At 37.4% G+C, this 23,289-nt stretch overlaps 2 protein-coding genes across 4 annotated transcripts in view; one reads left to right on the forward strand and one right to left on the reverse strand.

The window, feature by feature from the left end:
- The window catches only part of DARS2 (aspartyl-tRNA synthetase 2, mitochondrial), a 28,781-nt gene extending 28,631 nt beyond the window's left edge, over positions 1-150 (reverse strand). The window contains exon 1 of the mRNA XM_025430272.3: positions 20-150. The gene's annotated coding sequence lies outside the window, so the exon portion shown is untranslated. The remainder of the gene's footprint in view (positions 1-19) is intronic.
- CENPL (centromere protein L) lies at positions 133-22,884 on the forward strand. 3 transcript variants are annotated; one of them, XM_049112269.1, is made up of 6 exons: positions 133-663; positions 3,343-3,511; positions 4,407-4,574; positions 8,823-9,074; positions 12,425-12,967; positions 15,968-20,733. In XM_049112269.1, the coding sequence occupies exons 3-6, from the start codon at positions 4,410-4,412 to the stop codon at positions 16,037-16,039; spliced, it is 1,032 nt and encodes a 343-aa protein (XP_048968226.1). In that variant the 5' UTR covers positions 133-663; positions 3,343-3,511; positions 4,407-4,409; the 3' UTR covers positions 16,040-20,733. The 3 variants fall into 3 exon arrangements, with proteins under 3 accessions (XP_048968226.1, XP_048968227.1, XP_025286060.1); XM_049112270.1 differs by lacking the exons at positions 3,343-3,511; positions 15,968-20,733 and adding an exon at positions 22,741-22,884; XM_025430275.3 differs by lacking the exon at positions 3,343-3,511.
- Positions 22,885-23,289: the final 405 nt, after the last annotated feature.

Here is a 23,289-nt window from a genome sequence, read left to right on the forward strand (position 1 = left end):
CTGCCGCCACCATGCTTACTATGGGCGGAAATATGAAGGACCGCTTCGCGCTGGTAGAAAAACCGCAGAAGACGGACACCGTGCGATTAGCCACGTTGACGATAACGGTTAGGTCGCTTGACCTCAATTAAAATGGCGACCGTAGTCGCTTCACTAACGCGTGAACGGTACCTGGGAGGCTTCCGGCGTCGGGCCGCAGAGCAAGACGGGAAACGATTTTAAACTGAGGCGGCGGCTGAGGAGGCTCGGTGGCCGTTCTCAAAGGCGGGGTGTCAGAGCTGGCCTTCCGAAGGGCTCCGGTGGAGAGGGGCGAGTTGTGACCCCCTGCCCCTTGCTCCTCTCCTCCTCAGGCAGAAGCCGACTCCGCAGGAGCGAGGGTCGCAGAGCGGGCGGTTGGTCGCGGAAAGGCCCCTCCCCGGGTGAAGTTGCGGGACGTCCGAAGACGCCGAGGTCTCCTTCCTGCGCGGTTTGTGTTCCTGGTGAACCCACTTCTTGTGGAGCGAGAGGGAATTTGGGAGAGCCAGCGGTTCCTCCGTTTTGGCGGCTTTTTTTTTTTTTTTTTAAACTTAAGGGGATTTTAGTATCAGCCTCAAATTTAGGAACCAGATGAAGAATGATTCGTGAAGCCGGCATGGGCGACAGCGTCATCACGGCATTTTATTGGTAAGACGCTTTGTATTTGTCCAGGACTGGCGGTAAAGTTTATGTTGTGCTCTGTTGTGTGCTCGTCATCTTCGCAGCACTTGGGTGTTTAGGTGGCTGCACACTGCGTGCTTGGCACTGGGCCAACCATTGGCGGTGGGATGACACCATTATCGGTGACAATGTAGAAAAGTGAGTTAGGTCAGGGTCCCTTCCTTCATGGATTCACCACAAGAAAACAACTAACTTGTAACTATGTGGTATGAACTACAAGTGCGAGAGGAGCCGGTGGTGCTCCCTGGATACCGGCCAGCCTCTGAGGACGTGAAGCCCGCGGGATGAATTGTTTTAGCTCAGGGAGGAGAGCATTCTTGGTTGGCTGTAGGCTGAATTAAAAAGTCAGGGCACAGAAGCCAACCTGATAGGCACGAAGGGCAGTAGTAGGGTGATGACCAGTCCAGGGTAGGGAGCATCTATTTGGGTGTAGGGCAGTGGTTCTTAACCTTTTCAGAAATTCAGAAATACTGGGCCTTGCTTCATACCCCTCCACCACCAAATACACATGCATATGACATTTTGGATACAGCCTTAGAGGGTTGTTGGATTTTGGAAAGGTCATATGTGTATAGATCTTGGGCTAAGAACTCTTGAAGTAGAAAATGAACCTGGATAATCTCAAATAATGAGATCAGATAATGTAGCGCTATGAAACTAAGAGCAGTTCTGACTTCATCTAAAAGATGTATGGGAATTTTTTTTTTAAGATTTTATTTATTTATTCATGAATACATAGAGAGGAAAGAGACACGGGCAGCGGGGAAACAGGCTCCATGCAGGGAGCCCGATGCGGGACTGGATCCCGGGACACCAGGATCACGCCATGGGCCAAGGGCAGGCACCAAACTGCTGAGCCACCTAGGGATCCCCAGATGTGTGGGAATTGTTAAGGGATCTCCAGCAAAGTAATGACAGGATAGAAGTGGCGTCTATGGACCACTAGTTATGGACTGAGAAAGGGGGTTGTTAAGACTGGGACATTAAAATAATGAGTCAAGACATATTTTTAACCTCATAATTATTGGGTAGGACAAAATCGCACATTTTTGAGTGCGGAGTAAGAGAGTAAAATAGATGTAAGTCACTTTCTAATCTTTCATGCATGGATTGGGATATTTCACATTACCATAATTGAATACTTAGGGGAAAGATTTTCCCAAAACCAACGGTCTCAGTGCTAATAGCCTTTTTCTCACCTAGATAGATTTTTAAATCTTTTTTGGAATTTGTAGCATTTCTCTTTTAAGGAGTCAAATTCAGCAGGGCATATTTTTGCCTTGAAATTGATCCCTATTGAAAGGCAATGTGAAAAAAGGAGTTAAGAGCACCTACTCTGGCATTATCTTGTCTGGGTTCAGTAAATGTATGACTTTGGCAAATTACTTCTTTTTCTTTTTGTCTAACTGGGAATATAACAAACGACCTCATGGGGTTTGAGTATTAAAGGAGACAATATTTGTAGGGGCTTGGATAAGAATCTGGCACCTGGTGAATACTTAATAAATGTCAGCAATTAATCCAAATTAAAATTTGAAAGAAACATTCTGTGTAGATGGGACTCATTAAAATTCTCCCCTCTCTTTGTTTTTTTAAGACCGAGCGCCAGTGAAGGGGTGGGTGTAGGGGAAAGAGAGAGAATCTCAAGCAGGCTCCATGCCCAGCCCATGGAGCCCCAACCTAGGGCTCGATTTTATGACCCTGAGATCATGACCTGAGCTGAAATCAAGAGTCAGACTCTGACTGAGCTACCCAGGGGCCATAAAACCTCCTTTTAAAGAGGTAATTCAGTATGCATTTAAAGGTAAAATGCTTTAAAGTAGCTGCTACTTAAGTTGGTGGTGTATGATCTTGCTTGGGCATTATGTGAGCATTGCGATACATATTTATAAAGTTTTGTGCAAGATACAGGTGGTGTCCTACTTCGACATAATGAAATTTAAATACTCTATTAAATACAAGGTTTCGTTTTTTTTAAAGATTATATTTATTTCTTGGAGAGAGAGAGAGTGTGCAAACACAAGTAGGGTAGGGGAGAAGCATAGGAAGAGGGAGAAGCAGACTCTGCTGAGCAGGAGAGTCCATGCAGGGCAATCTTGGACTCTAGTATCATGACCTGAATGGAAGACAGATGCTTTTTTTTTTTATTTGTTTTTATTGAAGTTCGATTTGCCAACATATATATAGTGTAACACCCAGTGCTCATCCCATCAAGTGCCCTCCTCAGTGCCTGTCGTCACCCAGTTACCCCAACCCCCAGGCCACCTCCCCGTCTGCAACTCTTTGTTCATTTCCCAGAGTTAGGAGGGAAGACAGATGCTTTGCCTTTTTTTTTTTTTTTTTTTTTTTTAAAGATTTCATTTATTTATTCGAGAGAGAGAAAGAGAGAGAGGCAGAGGGAGAAACAGGGAGAAACATGCAGGGAGCCTGACATGGGACTCAGTGCCGGGTCTCCAGGATCAGGCCCTGGGCCCAAGGTGGTGCTAAATCGCTGAGCCACCCGGGCTGCCCGGAAGACAGATGCTCAACCCCGACTGAGCCACCCAGGCACCCCTGCAAGTTTCATTTGAAAAACTTTTTTCAAAGGGTAATTGTGCCAGTACTTGGGAGTAATTATTGTAACTTTTCTTTTTTTTTTTTTTTAAGGTTTTATTTATTTATTCAGGAGAGACACAGAGGGGCAGAGACACAGGCAGAGGGAGAAGCAGGCTCCATGCAGGGAGCCCGACGCGGGACTTGATCCTGGGTCTCCAGGATCACACCCTGGGCCGAAGGCGGCACTAAACCGCTGAGCCACCCGGGCTGCCCAATTATTGTAACTTTTAAATCGTAATTCCTTTCAATGAAAGTTATAATTTCAGAGTTCTATGAAATTTTTCTGTTCAATTAAACTGATACTTGTTAGGGGAAGTAGGCAGAGGGAGGATGGATTAAATGCGTGATGGGAGGGCACTTGTGATGAGCACTGAGTGTTATATGTAAGTAATGAACCACCGAATTCTACTCATGAAACTAATATTACACTGTATGTTAACTAACTGGAATTTAAAGAAGAACTTAAAACTACCAAAAAACCCCAAAAAACAAACCCCAAACCCACCCCAATACTTGCTAACAAAGAACACTCAGCATTATATTAGGGTAATTATACAAGAGATATATAAAGCATGGTTTCAGTCAAAGTTTTTTAGTCTGGGGAAGAGATCTCATTCTATACACATACAGCCATGCCCCGATACACATTGCTTCTAGGAATGAGCTACTGATCCAGACAGAAGTGTATAAAATAGGTATTCTGGGGAAAAAAGATTAACAAAACCCTACTACTTGAAAAGAGATCAGATTCAAGCATGGTCCTAAAGGAGGTGGGATGGGAAAAGGATACTTCAGATAAGGAACATGATTGATAGGCAAAAACACGAAGACGAGAATATGGGCCAAAAAGAGTGATACTGACTAGATGATCAAGGAGAGCTACTTATCTAGGACAAGTAGGGTAAGGGCAAGCTGAATTATGAAAGATCTTAAATAGCAGAAAAGTAGAATTTTTCTCATCACTGTAAAGTTTTTTGCCCAGGGTGACTAGTAATAAAGTGTCATTGCTGAAGAATGGATTACCAAATTCCTTTATAGTAAGGACAAGAACCAGTGAAACTGTGAGCATGAATTAACTTTTTAGTTAACTTTTAGTTTTATTTCTTTTTATGTAGACCATGGATTCTTATGAGTCAACTCATCAGCACATTGCATCCTCAAGGCTTAAAGATTACTTTATAGGTGCCACCCCTTTGCAGAAACGATTAGAATCAGTCAGGAAGCAGACTTCATTTGTCCCAACTCCACCTCGAAGGAAGATTCCTCAGTGTTCACAATTACAGGTATGCCTTTTATGTTCGTTCATGTTACTCAATAATTGAGAATATCTGTGAGCAAAACATTTTGATTTTTGTTACTTTTTAATAGTATTTTTAGTATCTTCTTAATCTCTCAGGTAATTAAATAAATGAGAAATAGCAAAAACAAGCAATTATTCACACTATCAATACTGCCCCTCTTATGTCCTTTAACTTCCATTAATCTGGAGCATTTCCACGGTATTTCTTTGTCTTTTATGACATTGATGTTTTGAAGAATGTAGTTTCCTCCCTTTTCCTTTTTATTTTTTATTTTTATTTTTTTAAAGATTTTATTTATTCATGAGAGACACACAGAGAGAGGCAGAGACACAGGCAGAGGGAGAAGCAGGCTCCATGCAGGGAGCCTGATGTGGGACTTGATCCTGGGTCTCCAGGATCACGCCCTGGGCTGAAGGCGGTGCTAAACCGCTGAGCCACCAGGGCTGCCCCCTTTTCCTTTTTAAATAGAATATTTTTAATTTTGTGTTTGTCTGATATTTCCTCATGGTTAGATTGATGTTATGTATTGGATGGACTATAGCATAGAGGCTATTGTGTTGTTCTTGGGGAATAACATCTGGTAGTACATAGGTGGTATCAATTTTGATTATCCTGTCAAGATGTTGCCCAGAGATTACTGTTTTATTCATCTCTGCATCTGATAAGCAGTCTGGGATACACTTTAGGATAATGTAAATATTCTGTTCCTCATCAGAATTTCCCCTAATACTTACTATCCATGGATAATTTTTGCCTGATTCTATCTTTATCATGATATTCACAGTATAATGATTTTCAAACTCCATTTGTTTCATATTTACTAGCCAGCCTTTGGGATTCTATTGTAAACCCTTCTTATTTCTCCACCATTTATCTATCTATCTATCTATCTATCTATCTATCTATCTATCTATCTATCAGATTTAATTTTTTTTTGTTTTTCAAATTTTTCTGAATCATTACTAAATTATTTTGGTGTTTATATTGTCTCAGATTTGTCTGCTGGCAATAGTCTCTGTTTCGATTATTCATAAACAACTCTGAAAGTTTATCAAATTAGTTATTTGTGATTTTACCAGAACTTGAAATAAAACCCTAGTCATGCAGGTTTGACGTATGGTTTTATTTTTAAAATATTTATTTATTTATTTTAAAATTTTATTTATTCACGAGAGAGAGAAAGAGAGGCAGAGACACAGGCAGAGAGAGAAGGCTCCCTGCAGGAAGTCTGATGCGGAACTCAATCCCCGGACCTGGGATCATGCTCTGATTCCAAAGATGCTCAACCGTTAAGCCACCCAGGCATCCTTGATGTGTGGTTTTAGAAACATAGCAAGGAGACTGGCTGATCAGTCACCCATACTTCCCGGTCATCTTGTTTTCTTGTCAATATTTTGTGCCTTGTATCTTTTGAGATATGGAAAAATTTTTGTTTCTTTCTGAAAAGTTTCTTAGATTACTAGTGCTGGTAATGAAAGTGATAGTTCCTAACTATAAAACAGAACTCATATATAAATTAAAGAATAGAATGTCTATTTCCTTATCTTTATGATACAATTTTCCTGTATCCTTTGATCATAACTTTTTATACCAGTTTTGTAAAAGTTGCCATGAACACTCTAGTCAGAACAAATATTTATCAAATAGACAACTGTAATGAAAGTTCCAAAAGATAGTTGGAGCTGTAAGACTATGTCGTAAAGTATGGATTTTATAGAAAAATTCAATTCAGGATAAAAGTAGGAACCTGCACAGGGGTGTATGTGAAGCTCCTCAATAATGCCATGGGGCCAATATAGAGGAAGTGGCTTTTTTTTTTTTTTTTTTTTTTTTGGATGGTGCTTGTGGTTCTAATAGGGCATGGGAAGAAAGATCCCAAGTATCTTTTTTTTTAATTTTTTTATTTTTTAAGATTTAATTTATTCATGACAGTCACAAGGAGAGAGAGGAAGAGACAAGCAGAGGGAAAAGCAGGGTCCTTGCAGGGAGCCTGATGCGGGACTTGATCCCCAGACCCCGGAATCACGCCCTGAGCCAAAGGCAGACACTCAACCACTGAGCCACCCAGGCATCCTCCAAGTATCTTTTTATTTAATCTGTTGATATTGACATTGTATCATAGAGTGTATTTACTGCCAAACATTTAAGAAAATTATCTAATTAAATCTAATCAAATTAGATGCTCCAGGAATAGTTACTATTTTCAAAATCTATAATTTTTAATTTCTAAAAGTAAAATATAAATGTTCATCCAATAAGTTTATTGAACAGCTGTTCTAGATGGCAATGTTCTAGATGTTAGAGATATAGTACTTAATAAAATAGACAAAATCCCTGTTCTCATCATACTCCTACTCTAGCAAGGAAGACAGACAGTAAAAATCAGAAATATGTCATATAGTAAATGCTGTGAGGGAAAAAAAGCATGTTAAGGAAATATAAAGTGACAAAATTGGAGTGAGACAAAATTAGATAGGGTGGCTTGCTTGAGTGACATTTGGACAGATGTGAATGAAGGAAAGGAACATTCCATGTTCTTCATGTGGGAAGAGTATTCTGAGGTGAAGGTACTGCAAATGAAAAGGCTTGTTCAGGGATCTTCAGGGTCCTACAGGCTACTTTGGCTGCAGTGTAAAGATCAGGTATCTACTAGTAGATTTGTTTTTTGTTTGTTTTTTGTATATTTTTTTATTGGAGTTCAATTTGCCAACATATAGTATATCACCCAGTGCTCATCCCGTCAAATGCCCCCGTCAGTGCCTGTCACCCAGTCATCCCAACCCCCTGCCCACCTTCCCTTCCACTACCCCTTGTTCATTTCCCAGAGTTAGGAGTCTCTCATGTTCTGTCACCCTCTCTGATTTTTCCCACTCGTTTTCTCTCCTTTCCCCTATAATCCCTTTCACTATTTTTTATATTCTCCGTATGAGTGAAACCATATAATACTTGTCCTTCTCTGATTGAGTTACTTCACACTTCACTCAGCATAATACCCTCTAGTTCCATCCATGTCGAAGCAAATGATGGGTATTCGTTGTTTCTAATGGCTGAGTAATATTCCATTGTATATATAGACCACATCATCTTCTTCTTTTTTTTTTTTTATAGATTTTATTTATTTATTCATGACAGACAGAGAGAGAGAGAGAGGGGCAGAGACACAGGCAGAGGGAGAAGCAGGCTCCTTGCAGGGATCCCGATGTGGGACTCGATCCCAGGTCTCCAGGATCACACCCCATGCTGAAGGCGGCACCAAACCGCTGAGCCACCGGGGCTGCCCCCACATCTTTTTTATCCATTCATCTTTTGATGGACACTGAGGCTCCTTCCACAGTTTCGCTATTGTGGACATTGCTGCTATAAACATTGGGGTGCAGGTTTCTCGGCTTTTCACTGCATCTGTATCTTTGAGGTAAATCCCCAGTAGTGCAATTGCTGGGTCGTAGGATAAGAGGGTTCCCCTTTCTCCACATCCTCTCCAACATTTGTTGTTTTCCGTCTTGTTAATTTTCACCATTCTCACTGGTGTAAGGTGGTATCTCATTGTGGTTTTGATTTGTATTGCTGTGATGGCAAGTGATGCAGAGCATTTTCTCATGTGCTTGTTGCCCATGTCTATGTCTTCTTTGGTGAAATTTCTGTTCATGTCTTTTGCCCATTTCATGATTGGATTGTTTCTTTGCTGTTGAGTTTAATAAGTTCTTTATAGATCTTGGATACTAGCCCTTTATCTGATATGCCATTTGCAAATATCTTCTCCCATTCTGTAGGTTATCTTTTAGTTTTATTGACTGTTTCTTTTGCTGTGCAGAAGCTTTTTATCTTGATGAAGTCCCAGTAGTTCATTTTTGCTTTTGTTTCCCTTGCCTTCATAGATGTATCTTGCAAGAAATTGCCGTGGCCAAGTTCAAAAAGGGTGTTGCCTGTGTTCTCCTCTAGGATTTTGATGGATTCTTGTCTCACATTTAGATCTTTCATCCATTTCGAGTTTATCTTTGTGTATGGTATAAGAGAATGGTGTAGTTTTATTCTTCTGCATGTGGATGTCCAATTTTCCCAGCACCATTTATTGAAGAGACTGTCCTTTTTCCAGTGGATAGTCTTTCCTGCTTTGTCGAATATTGGTTGACCTAGTAGTAAATTTGTATTAAATATTTAAAATACCGTGATTAAGAATTAGGAAATATTAGTAAGTGAGAATTTAAACTTTTTTTTGTCTTTTTTCTGTAGGAAGATAATGATCCTCAAAAAGTTGCATTCCTTCTGCATAAACAATGGACTTTATATAGTTTAACTCCCCTATATAAATTCTCCTATACCAATCTCAAGGAGTATGCTAGTCTTCTGAGTGCATTTATTGCTGCTGAAAAGCAAAAAGGGCTTGCTGTGGAAGTGGGAGAAGACTTCAACATCAAAGTGACTTTCTCCACTCTCCTAGGAATGAAAGGAACACAAAGAGACCCTGAAGCATTTCTTGTCCAGGTATGTTACAGGGGAAAAGAATCTGCACTGGCTTGATTTAGAGATTGTGGTATTTAAATGGTATTTTCTTACCATTTATTTATTTTATTTTATTTTTTTATTTATTTATGATAGTCACAGAGAGAGAGAGAGAGGCAGAGACACAGGCAGAGGGAGAAGCAGGCTCCATGCACCGGGAGCCCGACGTGGGATTCGATCCCGGGTCTCCAGGATCGCGCCCTGGGCCAAAGGCAGGCGCCAAACCGCTGCGCCACCCAGGGATCCCTTTCTTACCATTTAAAAAAATTTTTGTGCTTGTGATTTAGAATCTATTATATGTCTTGTTTGACCAAATTATAGTAATTAGATATGGCCAACTTAAAAAGTTTTTTTCCAATTACATTATAGTCATGTTTATTTTAGAAAACTTTGGAAATACATAAAAATACAAAGAAAATTGAATACAAAGGAAACAGTTTAACATTTTGGTATATATATGTTTGGCAATAGACAACCTGAGGAAGCTTCAATTTATTAAAGAAATTGAGTCAATACTTTCCAAAATAGAAAGCACCAGGCCCAGAGAGGTTCACTGGTGAATTCTGCCATACATTTAAGGAAGAAATTGTTTCAATTCTCACCAGTCTTTTCAGAGTCTGGGGCCAGAAGGAACACTTCCTAACTTAATTCTGTGAGGCCAGCATTACCCAATACCAAAACTAGACCAAAAGGGGATCCCTGGGTGGCTCATTGGTTTGGTGCCTGCCTTCAGCCCAGGGCGTGATCCTGATGTCCCGGGATGGAGTCTGCATGGAGCCTGCTTCTCCCTCTGCCTGTGTCTCTGCCTCTCTGTCTCTCATGAATAAATAAATAAGATCTTTAAAAAAACAAACTAAAAAAAAAAAAAAAACACAAAAAAACAAAACTAGACAAAGATTATTAAATCTACAGATCAATATCTCTCATGAACGTAGATATATCTGTCTGGCTATCTGGATCTACTAAAACTGGGATTGTATTGTGCATAGTTTTGCATATGGCCTTTTTAAAAAAATAATGTTGTAGATAACTCCTCATGTCATTAAGAATGCTACATTTTTGTAAGTATATCTGTATAATTCTATGGACTAAATTTAAATTCTTAGAGGTGGATTTTAGCAAAAAAAAAAGATATATATGTATATATATTTATATGTATAACCTATTGTCATATAATGTGATATATCATGCCAAGTTACTCTTAGAATTGTAACATTCCTTTCTATGTGTAATATTTAAAAGTAATATGGACTATCTTTGGATTTATTAAGAAACTGGATTTATGCCTGGTACTTCTGTTTCTTCTGAGTGAACTTGTCTTAGTCATAAATTAAATCTGAAACAGTCAAAAAGGCCTAATTTTGTTTATTTGTATACATCAGGGGTCAGCAAACTGGCCTGTAGGCCAAATCTGTTTTTGTTTTTGTTGCTGTTTTTCTAAATAAGATTTTATTGGAACAGTACTGCTTTCATTTGTTTACATATTGTCTATGGCTGCTTTTGTGTTACAACAGGAAATTTGCTACAGAGATCATAGGGCTTGCAAAGCCTAAAATATTTACTATCTGACTTTCACAGAAAAAATTTGCTATCCCCCGGTATAGATCATGGTATTGACAAGGATCTTCAAGATTCGTAGGATTAGGTTTAGCTGCATAAAACAGAAAGCCTAAATAACCGTGAATTAAATGTCTATCTTCAGGTTTAATAGATAGAAGCTTTTTTTTTTCTTTTTCAGTGGGTACTATGCCACCTCATTAAAAGGACAGTTTTATTGTGGAAGGAAAAACAGGTATTGGATAGACAATTAGCAGTCTTTGTCAAATGAAGGAGTTGATGCCCAGAGAAGTAATGTGATTTGCATGTCGACAGGCAGATATTCTTTTGAGGAATAAAAGTGACCTCTTGAATTCTTAGTAGAGTGTCCTAATAGTTTCCAAATTAAATCTCATTTCTTCACAGAATTACAGGACCTTTAGGTTGTTAAAGTGTGATGGCTTTAAGGCTTTTGTGTCTCTTAAAAAATCTCTTGAACAAGAAGGAGAAATATGCTAAAACTAACAATTTAAATAATTATCTCTAAAGGGGTACGATAGTGGGATGTGAACTTCACTGGTGAAACTTTAAAACTTCTGTGAATATCTGGGAGGTGTGTTTGTCATATGGTTTATAGATTTGAAGTTTAAGAGAGTAGTCAATCTGCTGGAGGACATAATCAAGATTTAAAAAAATCTGAATGGATTGGCGCAATGGGTCAAATTGAAAGAGATTAAAATAGGAATAAACCTTCCATTTCTGTATATTAGGGGGAGATTTACCTTTTTTTCAAGATTTATTTATTTTAAAGAGCATACAAGCAAGGGGAGGGGCAGAGGGAGAAGGAGAGAATATCAAGCCGACTGCCCACTGAGCACAGAGCCTGATGTGGGGCTCATTCTCTGGACCCTGAGATCACGACCTGAGGCAAAATTAAGAGTTGGCTGCTTAATTGACTGAGCCACCCAGGTGCCCCAAGATTTACCTATTAACAGCAAAGATGAATAGGGATAATTTATGTAAAGCTGTCAATTAAAAATTAGAAAACTACTGCAATCTAAGATTTTATTAAGAGTAGTATAATCTAGGTTAAAGATGGTCATAGTCCTTTAATCAGATCTTTTTGAAGTAATTATATTCACTTATGAATGACTCCCGGGCAGAAGACTTTCAGAGTGATATATTGTATAGGTCATAAGAGGAATGTTTGAAGAAACCGGAGATTTTGAACCTGAAGCATTACATATGATAGGGATAATCAAATATTTGAAGGGTTTTTCCTGTAGAAGAGAAATTAGATTTGATTTGTTTTACATGCACATAAGGAAAAAACAGGACCTACAGGTGGAAACTGTGGACCTAACATAAGAACATTTTTAAGTTGATAGAGCTGCTTTAGGAAATCCTGAATTCTTCCTTCATGGAAGGATTCAAGCACATTGAATTTGGTGACTTTTTACAGTACCTCCTCAAGTTGAGATTTTGAGATTCTTTTTTTCAGGATAGTATACTTGGTTATACCATATTGGCATTCCTTATTGCATTTTGGCTGCACCAAGATCTTGCCATATACCATGTCCTAATAAGACTATAAGGAGAAAGGTCAGTTAACTTGATAAACCCTAAAAATGATTAGGGAGATTATTCTTTTTTTCTTTTTTCTTTTTTCTTTTTTCTTTTTTTGGCAAGTAGCACAACATACGTTTCTATTTTTCAATGTACTAATTTTGAGAAGATGTAATTTAGGAGTAAATGTACTTTTGAACTTAATGAACCTTTTTTTTTTTCCTTTGTAGATTCTGTCAAAATCTCAATTGCCGTCTGAGAACAGAGAACATAAAGTGTTGTGGACTGGTTGGTTCTGCTGTATATTTGGAGACAGTCTTCTGGAGACTGTTTCAGAAGATTTTACCTGTGTCCCCTTATTCCTTGCAAATGGAGCAGAGACGAATACAGCCATAGTAGGAACCTGGTTTCAGAAAACTTTTGATTGTTACTTCAGTCCTTTAGCAATCAATGCATTTAATCTTTCCTGGATGGCTGCTATGTGGACTGCATGCAAAATGGACCAGTATATGGCAGCTACTGAATTTCTTTGGTCTGTACCCTGTAGCCCTCAAAGTCTGGACATTTCTTATGCCATACATCCAGAGGATGCAAAAGCTTTGTGGGACAGTGTCCACAAAACACCTGGGGAAGTTACTCAGGAAGAAGTTGACCTATTCATGGACTGCCTATACTCACATTTCCATAGGCATTTCAAAATTCATTTATCAGCCACAAGGTTGGTCCGTGTTTCCACATCTGTAGCTTCAGCACATACTGATGGAAAAATAAAGGTTAGTTTGAACAAATCTAGTTATGTAATTTTTCCTTATTGTTACATAGTTTTCAAAATGTATGGCATTTGTATTTTCCACATTGAGGAAGCACAATGGAATGCTAATTTGAGACAGTAGAGATATTTTATTTATATACTTTATAAATGATTTACTAGAAAGTCTTCAGTCTCTACATACAGCTTTATAATACTATATGCTGTGTGCTAGAGACTTTGGTAATAATAGGAATTATTTTGTAGTAACTTTGAAACTAAAAATTGTTTTGTTAAACTTTGAAATAATTACTGGAGCAACAGAGGATTTTGTGTGTTAGAAAATTATAGCTAGAAGTATATAAGATATCATCTTTATATGTTAGGCTTTTTTCTGGCTCCTGGGAAAGAAAGAATTAACATTTTTTACTCATTATCAAGTACTTGCTAGAGGAAGTATCAAATAAACTGAGAGTAGGCACCTAAATATAATAAAATATATTAATATATTTAAAATGTATTAAAGTATAGCCACAATAAACATGCAGTGAATATTGGTCTTATCACTGTGCTAGGAGTTTAATTCACTTAATTTTAATCTTTAGAGCAACGCTGTGGGTAGGTGTTTTTATTCACATTTTTATTTTTAAAGTTTATTTTTATTTTATTTTTAAAAATCATTAAAAGATTTCATTTATTTATTCATGAGAGGCACAGAGAGACAGAGGCAGGGACATAGGCAGAGGGAGAGGCAGGCTCCCCTCAGGGAGCCCGATGTGGGACTCGATCCATGAACAACAGGATCAGGCCCTGACCTGAGCTGAAAGCAGAGCTTAACCGCTGAGCCATCCAGGGGTCCCTATCCACATTATTTTTATTATTTTTTATTTTATTTTATTTCTTTTTCCACATTATTTTTAAACAAGGATACAGACCAAGATAGGTGAACCTTAATTAAGACCCCTTAATTGAGAAGGAGTCAATATTTGGACGCTTATCTCTTAGGTTCCAAAAATCTCATACTCTATAAGCGCTATATTAGTGTTTTCAAACTGAAAGTCGTAATGCAGTAGTAAGTTGGAAAATAATTTTGAGGGACACTGGGTGGCTCAGTGGTTGAGCATCTGCCTTCGGTTCAGGGAGTAATCCCAGGATCCAGGATCAAGTCCCACATCGGACTTCCTGTGAGGAGCCTGCTTCTCCCTCTGCTTGTGTCTCTGCCTCTCTCTCTGTCTGTCTCTCATGAATAAATAAATCTTTTAAAAAAATAATTTTTATGGGAAGAGACCAGCTTTTAAAAAATGAAAGAAATATAATAGAAAATATAAAAATGAGTGTATACATGTCCTTGTACTGGGTCATGATGTTAAACTTACTTCTTTGTAGTAAAACATTTGAAAGATTATACTATACTTTGTTTCTTTGATATTATAAAGGAAAAAAATTCCATTTTAGCACTTTAGAATTCAGTGTTTATGAAGTCCTTATATATTTTATTTTATTTTTATTTTTTATTTTTAAAGATTTTTATTTATTCATGAGACACACACACACACACACACAGGTAGCGGGAGAAGTAGGCTCCATGCAAGCAGCCTGATGTGGGACTTGATCCTGGATCCAGGGATCATGCCCTGAGCCCAAGGCAGACGCTTAACTGCTGAGCCACCCAGGTGTCCCAGTCCTTGTATATTTTAAAATTTTGTTTTCATATGCTCTATTAGTAAGCTACATTTAAAAACTGCTATATATGTGTCTTAGGAATATGAAAGTGGTTCTTAAACACATTCATTTTATCTCATTCTACATCTAAGAGCCTCTTTTTTTTTTTTAATTTTATTTATTTTAGAGGTAGAGTGAGCGAAGGGGAGGTGGGGGGAAGAGCAAAGGGAGAGGGACAAGCAGACTCCCTGCTGAGTGTGGAGCCTGATGTGGGGCTTGGTTTGGGGGGTTGATCCCATGACCCTGAGATCATGACCTGAGCCAAAATCAAGTCAGTTGCTTAACCGACTGAATCACCCAGGCGCCCCACTAAGAACCTCTCTTAATGATGTGAGATGGTAACTGACTCTTAGCTTCACACAATGCTATGATGAGAGCTAACATTTTAAAATTTATTTTTATTTTTTATTATTTTTTAAAAGTATCTTTTTTTTTTTTTAAAGATTTTATTCATTTATTTAACAGAGAGAACAAGAGAGCACAAGCAGGGGGAGCGGCAGAGGAAGAGGGAGAAGCAGGCTACCAGATATGGGGCTTGATCCTAGCACTCTGGATCATGACCTGAGCCAAAGGCAGATATTTAACCAACTGAGGCACCCAGATATTCAAACATTTAAACTTTTTTTTTTTGATAGCTAACATTCATTAAGCACTAATTGTGCAAGGCATTATTAAGCTTTTTGTATATACCGTCTCATTTAGTTTTTCACAACAATCTATATAGGTTGTAAAGAGGAAACTAGCACAGGGGATAAGTAGGTTCCCCGAGATCACATAGCTACTAAGTGGAGTTTGAATTTGAAACCAGTCATTTGACTCAAAAGCTTATGCTTTTAACTGCAACAGTGTACTGCCTCTCTAAAGTTTGGAATTAGTGTATTAACCAGATTTCTGCCATCTGCTTAGTTTCTATAAGATACTTTTGGAATCATAAGTTCCTTTGAGAAGAAGGAAGCTCTGGAACCTCTTTCTAGATAACGTACATACTCAAATTGTATATAAATCCAAGGGATTCAGGGATTCCCTTTCTCCCCTTACTCCTTATGCAGATAGTCCATCCACGAAGTCAGGATAAATAAGAACTTTAATTATTTCTAAGTACTATTGACTAACAGTTGTATATTTATTAAAGTTAGTAGTCTTCATTAAATAAAATCTATTTGAGAGCATCAGTGGTTTGGGTTCATCTTAGCTTGCAGATAGGGAATTTAAAATAAGCCCAGAGTTTATCAAATATCACACTGCTTTGTTATAATTCTAATTTTAAGTGTTTATTTTTTTTTGTGTGTGTGTTTTTTTTCAGATTCTGTGTCATAAATACCTTATTGGAGTCTTGGCATACTTGACAGAACTGGCAATTTTTCAAATTGATTAAAGTCTTGTGGGTACTATAAATGATGGATTATATACTTTTTTCTCACTGATTATTTGCCTAATTGCCATACGGAGGGGGCCTGCAGGAGAAATATGCATCTATGTCTGCATCTGTTTTCCTCTCGGTGCCTTTGGGATTGCCCAGATTGAATTCAGGAAGGATCTAGAAGAACAAAGAAGGTGGTAGCGAATGAATCACAGCCAAGTGCTTGATAATAGTCATGCTGATCTGGGATGCCAGTCTCTAGAAAATGCTGAGTTATTTTCTTGACCATGTTTCTAAAAAAATATGTAATGTTTTTTATATCAAAATTTTAGGATTCAAATAAGTAATCTCTAATATTGAGTATTTCTGATTTGGGTCTTTAAAACCTTCAGTTCCTTTTAAGCATTTGAGAGTTGGATCCTGAGAGAATTTCTGTCTTCTAAAGACATTTTCCTAAATTTCACTGTAGAGAGTTGGCAATCAAAATCTTCTCCAGAGGAAACTAGAGATTAATATACACTTCTTAAAGCCACTGATATGCTTCTGTTTTTAATACTTTTCAATTATTGTTGCAATGTTGAATTAAATATTCACTTTTAAAATGAAGCAGTGTGTTTATCAGTGTCATGGTGACAGATCTTTAAATGTCTCAGGAATAATAAATTGTAGGCTTTGTCTCTAGCACAAATGTTACAAGCCAACAATTATTTGGAATCCTACAAATAGTGGAGGTGAAAGGCACCTGTGAGCCTTTTTTGAGGGCAGAAATTATCTTTTACTTTCATATCCCTGATTTTGCTTTAACACAGTGCTTGGTAAATAACTTCAGATTAAGTGAATGCATTTTAACCAACTCTTCCATTTTATAGATGCAAACTATGAGATTGAGCAATTTAGGAGACTTGCCCAAGATGTTATATCTAAATTTCTTCTTTTAATTTATTGAGAATAGGGAGATTTTGTTTTACTTTAGAAACGATGTTTTTAAAAACCTGTCCAAAAGGAAATAACTTTCATAGACTTTCATTCTAAAAAAAGTTTTTCTTGTTTTTTTAAAGATTTTATTTATTTATTCATGAGAGACACAGAGAGGCAGAGACATAGGCAGAGGGAGAAGCAAGCTTCCTGTGGGGAGCCTGATGTGGGACTCGGTCTCAGACCCTGGGATCATGACCTGAACCAAAGGCAGATGCTCAACCATTGAGCCACCCAGGCATCCCAGTAGACTGTCATTCTAAAAGTTTAACTTCTGGAATGGGGTATTATTTTACATATACCACGAATAGCAGAGAGAGTGGAAAAAGCAAGGGCTTTGGAGTCAGACAGTCATTCATTTAACTGATATTAAGCTCTTACAGTGTATTTAGAATTGTATTGAGTAACAGGGACATCAATGAAGACAAAGATCCTTATGTGGAATTATATTCTAGTGGAGGGAGGCAATAAAGAAAATAAGGCAGTACATTATGGAAAGGGGTGACTTTATACAGTATCAAAGAAGGTCTCTCAGAGGAAGTGACATTTGAGCTGAGTCCTGAATGATGATAGCTATATGAAGATGCATGGAAGGGTATGGTAGGCAGGTGAAATGATAAGATCACAGGCCTTGACATCGGTAAGAACTTGGCTTATTTGAGGAATAAAGGAAGTCTGTGTGGCTGGAGCATAGTGAGTAAGGGTGGAGTAGTATTAGATGAAATTGAAGAGATTATGTAGCAGAGACTTACTCCATTGGTTATGTCTTCCAGTTTTTGACTGGGCATGTGGCTGTCCAGAATAAAGACCTTTACGGGCCTTTCTCTGAGCTAGGTATAGTCCTATGACTAAGTTCTGACCCATGGCCTCTGAATGGAAGGGTCATGTAGAGCTTCCAGGAATCTTCCTTAAAAAGTAGGCATGTACCCTTTGCCTTTTTCTTACTCTTCTTCCATCTTTTCTGCTTGAAACACATGTAATGACTAGCCATTCTTTTTGGTCATGGGGATGCAGGTCAGGTCATAGGGGTGGTAGAGCATGGTCTGGAAGGAGTTTGTGCCTTGAGTATTTCTTGAAGCTGAACCTCATTGCCACCCTTGGGTGGTCTTCCTCTAGACTTATGTATCAAAGAAGTAACCTTTCTTTTTTCTTTTTTTTTTTTTTTTGAGAGGGAGGCATATAGGGGCAGAGAGAGAGAATCTTAAGCAGACTGCACCTCCAGCATGGAGCCTGACATGGGGTTTGCTCTCACAACCCTGAGATCATGACCTGAGCTGAAATCAAGGATTAGTGCTTAATTGACTAAGCCACCCAGGTGTCCCAGAGAAGTACTTTTTCATTTTGTGTAAGCTATTGTTATTTTGTTATTAGTCAAACCTAATCCTGATAGAAGGAGGCAGGATCTACATCATCTAAGTTTTTGTCAATGCTGTAAAAAGACTGAATATTATTCTAAATGGAGTGGGAAGCCATTGAAGTTTTAAGCAGGAGAGTAATACTACCTAATCTGTATTTCTTAAGATATAAGGGAGAATGAGTTATAGGTGGACAAGAGTGAAAGGGAAACAGTTAAAAGATTGTTAGAAATGGTACAACCTCTCTGGAGAAATTAGCAAGATCTAGCAAAATTATGTAGGATTTACCCTTTGACCAGCAATCCCACTTCTAGCATTCTATTTCCAAAACTCACCAGCAAAGTAGAAATGAAGTTGTATAAGGCTATCTATTGCAATAGTATTTGTAGTAGCAAGACAAAAAAATCGAAATGCCTATCAAAGGGGGATTGCTTGAATAAATGATGGTGTTTGCTGTACAGTGAATTACCTGTATGTAACTATAAAAAGGTTTGAGAAAGATGTCTAATACTGCCATGAAGTGATCTTGATCTCTAAGATACGTTGTTGAGAGAGCAACATGTGGACAGTGTATCTATAGTGTGCTATCTTTTATGGAAGGAATGGGTGAAATATGAGCATGTGTATTTCTTTATGCTTCCAAAAAACAATGGGAGGATAAGCCAAAAACTAATAAAAGTGGTTACTAATTTGGGGGAAGAAAGGAACTGGGTACAGGGGACAGGAATGAAAGTTAATACTTATGTCCCTGTTTACAGTTTGTTATGTAAGCGTTTTATATAATTACAAAACAAAATTGGATCAAAAAGAAAAAGCAATCCTTCAAAATTGAAAACATAAAACTGTAAGTTCATATGATAATCACTCAAGGGATTATTTTTAGTATCTTTAAATCCTAGTATTTTGACTGTACATTGTCAGCTTTATCTTAGGAAAAGAAGAGTGGCAAAGGAATGTACGTTGTATTTACATTGTTATTGGTATTCCTTGTTATTGGTATTATTGTTTTACCATCGTTTGTAATAAGATAAAGCTTAAAACAATGTTATGAATCAAGAGTTGGAGCATAAGAGAAAAGCTACACAATTATAAAGCTAAGTAGACACTAGGTGCTGTATGTTGGCAAATTGAATTTAAATTTAAAAATGTAAAAAAGTAAAAATAAAATAACGCTAAGTAGAAACAATGTAATGTTAAATTTGAATTGGACGGATCCCTGGGTGGTGCAGCGGTTGGCGCCTGCCTTTGGCCCAGGGCGTGATCCTGGAGACCCGGGATCGAATCCCACGTCGGGCTCCCTGCATGGAGCCTGCTTCTCCCTCTGCCTGTGTCTCTGCCTCTCTGTCTCTCTCTGTGTGACTATCATGAATAAATAAATAAAATCTTTAAAAAAAAAAATTGAATTGGAAATAGAGTGAACTGATTTATTTTCAAAATGTAAAAGTTTTTAATTTTGATGGAAGTCCAGTTTATCAATTATTTTCTTTTATTTCTTATGCCTTTGATATTATGTCTAAGAAATCATTGCTTAATCTGAGGTCCCAAAGAGTTAATACTCTTATGTTTTTCTAAGGATCTTATAATTTTAGTTTTAAATCTAGGTCTGTAATCCATTTTGAGTTTTTTATATATGGGATGAGGTAAGCATCCAAATCCATCTTTTTGGATATGGATATTCATTTATTCTAGTACCATTTATTGAAAAGACCGTTTTCCCCTGTCACCTTTCTTAAAAATCAGTTGGCAGTAGATGTTTATTTTTGGACTCTTAATTCTGTTTCATTGATGTCAGTTCCTATGCCAATACCACACTGTCTTGATTACTGTAGCTTTGTGGTGCATTTTGAAATTGGGGAGTGTGAGTCTTCTAGCCTTTCCTTTTTTTCCAAGATTGTTTTGGTTATTATGGGTCTTTTACATTTTTAAATAATTTTATTTCAAAATTTCCTTCAACAGTGTTTTATAGTTTTCAGCATACAAATATTGCACTTTTTGGGTTAAATTTATTCCTAAGTATTTATTTCATGGTATTGAGGATGGAAAGAAATTTTTTCAAAATAAGTGAAAGTTACTTTATTTTGGATAGGTAAGTAGCCAGGGAATTTCAGAATAGAGTTACATGACCATCCATCCTAGATAGAGACAGTAAAATTTTACGTTTTCTGTTTTTGAAGATACACCTTTCAAAAATATGCTTGCACTTTTATACTTTTGGAATTGCTTTCTTAATTTCATTTTTGGATTGTTTGTTGTGAGTATATATTGCTCTTATATCGTGTGATCTTGGCAAACTTGTTTATCCTAGTAGTTTTTTCAGTGAATTCCTTAGGATTTTCTGAAAAGACTCATTATCGTTTGTGAATAAAGAGTTTTACTTAATTTCAGTCTGGATGCCTTTTATTTCTTTTTCCTGCCAAATTGCCTTGGCTAGAATCTCTACCACAGTGACAGAAGTAGTGAGAATGTAGTTTTATATTGTTCCTGATCTTAGTGGGAAAGCATATTTCACTCTTAAATATGATGTTAGCTGTAGGTTTTTTCATATATGCCCTTGGTCAGGTTAAAGCAATTCTCAATTCGTTGGTAGTTTTTATTCACGGATATTGGATATTATCAAATTATTTTCCTGCACCTATTCATGATTTTTTACTTAAAACTACACATTTCAGGGATGGTTGGGAGTCTCAGTGGTTGACCAACTGCCTTTGGCTCAGGGCATCATCCCCGGGTCTTGGGATCAAGTGCCACATCAGGCTGCCTGCGGGGAGTCTGCCTATGTCTCTGCCCCTCTCTGTTTCTCATGAATAAATAAAATCTTAAAAAAAAAAAAAAACCCACCACAAAACTACATATTTTACTCTGTTTTGGTTCCTCATATGAGGAACTTAGAAGTAGCCACTGTGTCCTAATGAGTAAAAAGTTGAAGAGATTGAAAAATCAACAAATCTTGGATCCATAAAGGGAGGACACAGGGTAAACTGTTCTCCAGGTTAGAGAATAGCACAGAGAACAGTGAATAAGTTTGAATCAGGGGATGTGGATTTGAGGTTCAGTTCCTACCATGTCCTTTTAACTTTCTAAGCTTCAGTTGTTTATAAAATGAAGAGGACTGCCAACTCAACCCAACTCTGAGCTCACTTCCTAGTTGTAGAAATCACTATGCAAATGATATTTTTACAGCAATGACATTTACATAATATGTACATTTTACCCAATAATACAACTTGACCACTTCAGTGGAAGAACAAAGTATAAGCCCTTAGGCTCCAATGAACTCTTTGGCCAGTATTATAGTTCCTGGGTCTCTGCTCTTGAATGACTGCCATATGAATTGCTACTATTGGGAAGTTTAATACTTACTGGAAGTCTAATCTCTAGAACTTTGTTCCTGTTCTCATTCCTTTCCTTTTCTTAAAAATATACGCAATAATAAAATCTTGGGAAGTGAATTTTGTCTTAAAGACTGACTTAATGATGCAGTACTATAAGGATCTCATAAAGTGTTTATACTTTTTTTAATGTTACATACCAGATTTACTTAGAGTCTGTTAGTATATTTAATCCCAGGCCATGTTTTAAGTGGAGGTGAAGTTGCAGTGTGGCACAGAAAGAGAAATGGAGTGGGATTTCGGGGAACTGATTTTTAATGTTGGTCCTATCATTGACTGTATTTACTCTTACCAAGGACATCCTTGGTTTTCAGTCTTAGAGAAATAGATGGGTTTGGATCAGATGAGTATTAAGAGTCCTTCTAGCTCAAAATTGTTATGATTCTAAGTGCTACACCAGAAAATAAGTTTAGAGGTTAGGAAATATAATACTATTGTATAAAATATATAATAAAAATTCATAATTCTAGCTGGCAATCCTTTATTCCTTCATGTTGAAAGTACTTACAATGTTAAACTAAATAGCAAAGACACAAACACTAAAAAACATTAACCAAAGTTTTTTTTTTATGGTAAATACTACCTTTATTTAAAAAAGTTATACATGCTAGAAAAAAGCATAAATGATACATGTAAACAACTGTTTACCAAATACTTATTTTTTTCCTTGTAAAGGTGCAAATGATCTTTAAATGTAAACACAAAAGTTGCCAAACATTTTTGTAGTAAGGGGGAGGGAAGAGAAAGTTATTCCTTTTGGTTGTGGTTAAAGTCTTATTCAAAGATTTTCCAGCAAAATACATTGAAAATTGGTCTATGAACACAATGACAAAACTGACCACTGAGGTTTGTATCATTTTCTCCTTAAAAATTTTAACTTTTCACCAGAAAGTGCAATTTGAGAGTAACAGTGGCTTTATAGAGTGAGGATAATGATATGTTTGTATAAAAGAACCAAGATTTTACTAATAAAATGCCTCAATTTTACACTCGTTAGCGTGTACTATTACATGAACTGCAGAATTCATTCTCTTGGAGGCTGTGATTACAGGTAAGCCTCAGCTTCAGCAGGCCTGAGCAAGTGTAAATTGCATAACAGTATTCACTGGGCGGGGGGGGGGGGTGGGGGGGTGGCGGGGGGAGAAGGCATTTCTCCCTGCTGGTCCTTAGTAGCAATAAGGAAACAAAAAGGTAAGTTGTTTGAGTCGATATTTTTGAACAAAAACTTTTGCAGAGTAGCACATGATTCTATTGGAGGATTCTCAAGACAGCATAGAAGAATGGTATACTGTTTTTATAGAGGCACTGAGCAGAGCTCTAGAGCTAGCAGAAATTCTATGAAAATACTATGAAAAAAGACTTTATAGTGGAAAACAAGTTCATATGGAAGGAAACAAGATGCAAACTTGCACTGATGAAAACGTTAGTGTCTGAGTCCTGGTTTTATCTAACATTCCTTTTGAATTGTACTATTTAAAATGAGTGTTTCCTTTTTTTTGTTTGTTTTTTAGATTTTCAAGTCTTCTGGTGCTTAGTGCAAGCATGA

The sequence above is a fragment of the Canis lupus genome, chromosome 7 (assembly GCF_003254725.2).
Source record: "Canis lupus dingo isolate Sandy chromosome 7, ASM325472v2, whole genome shotgun sequence".
Lineage (NCBI taxonomy): Eukaryota > Metazoa > Chordata > Mammalia > Carnivora > Canidae > Canis > Canis lupus.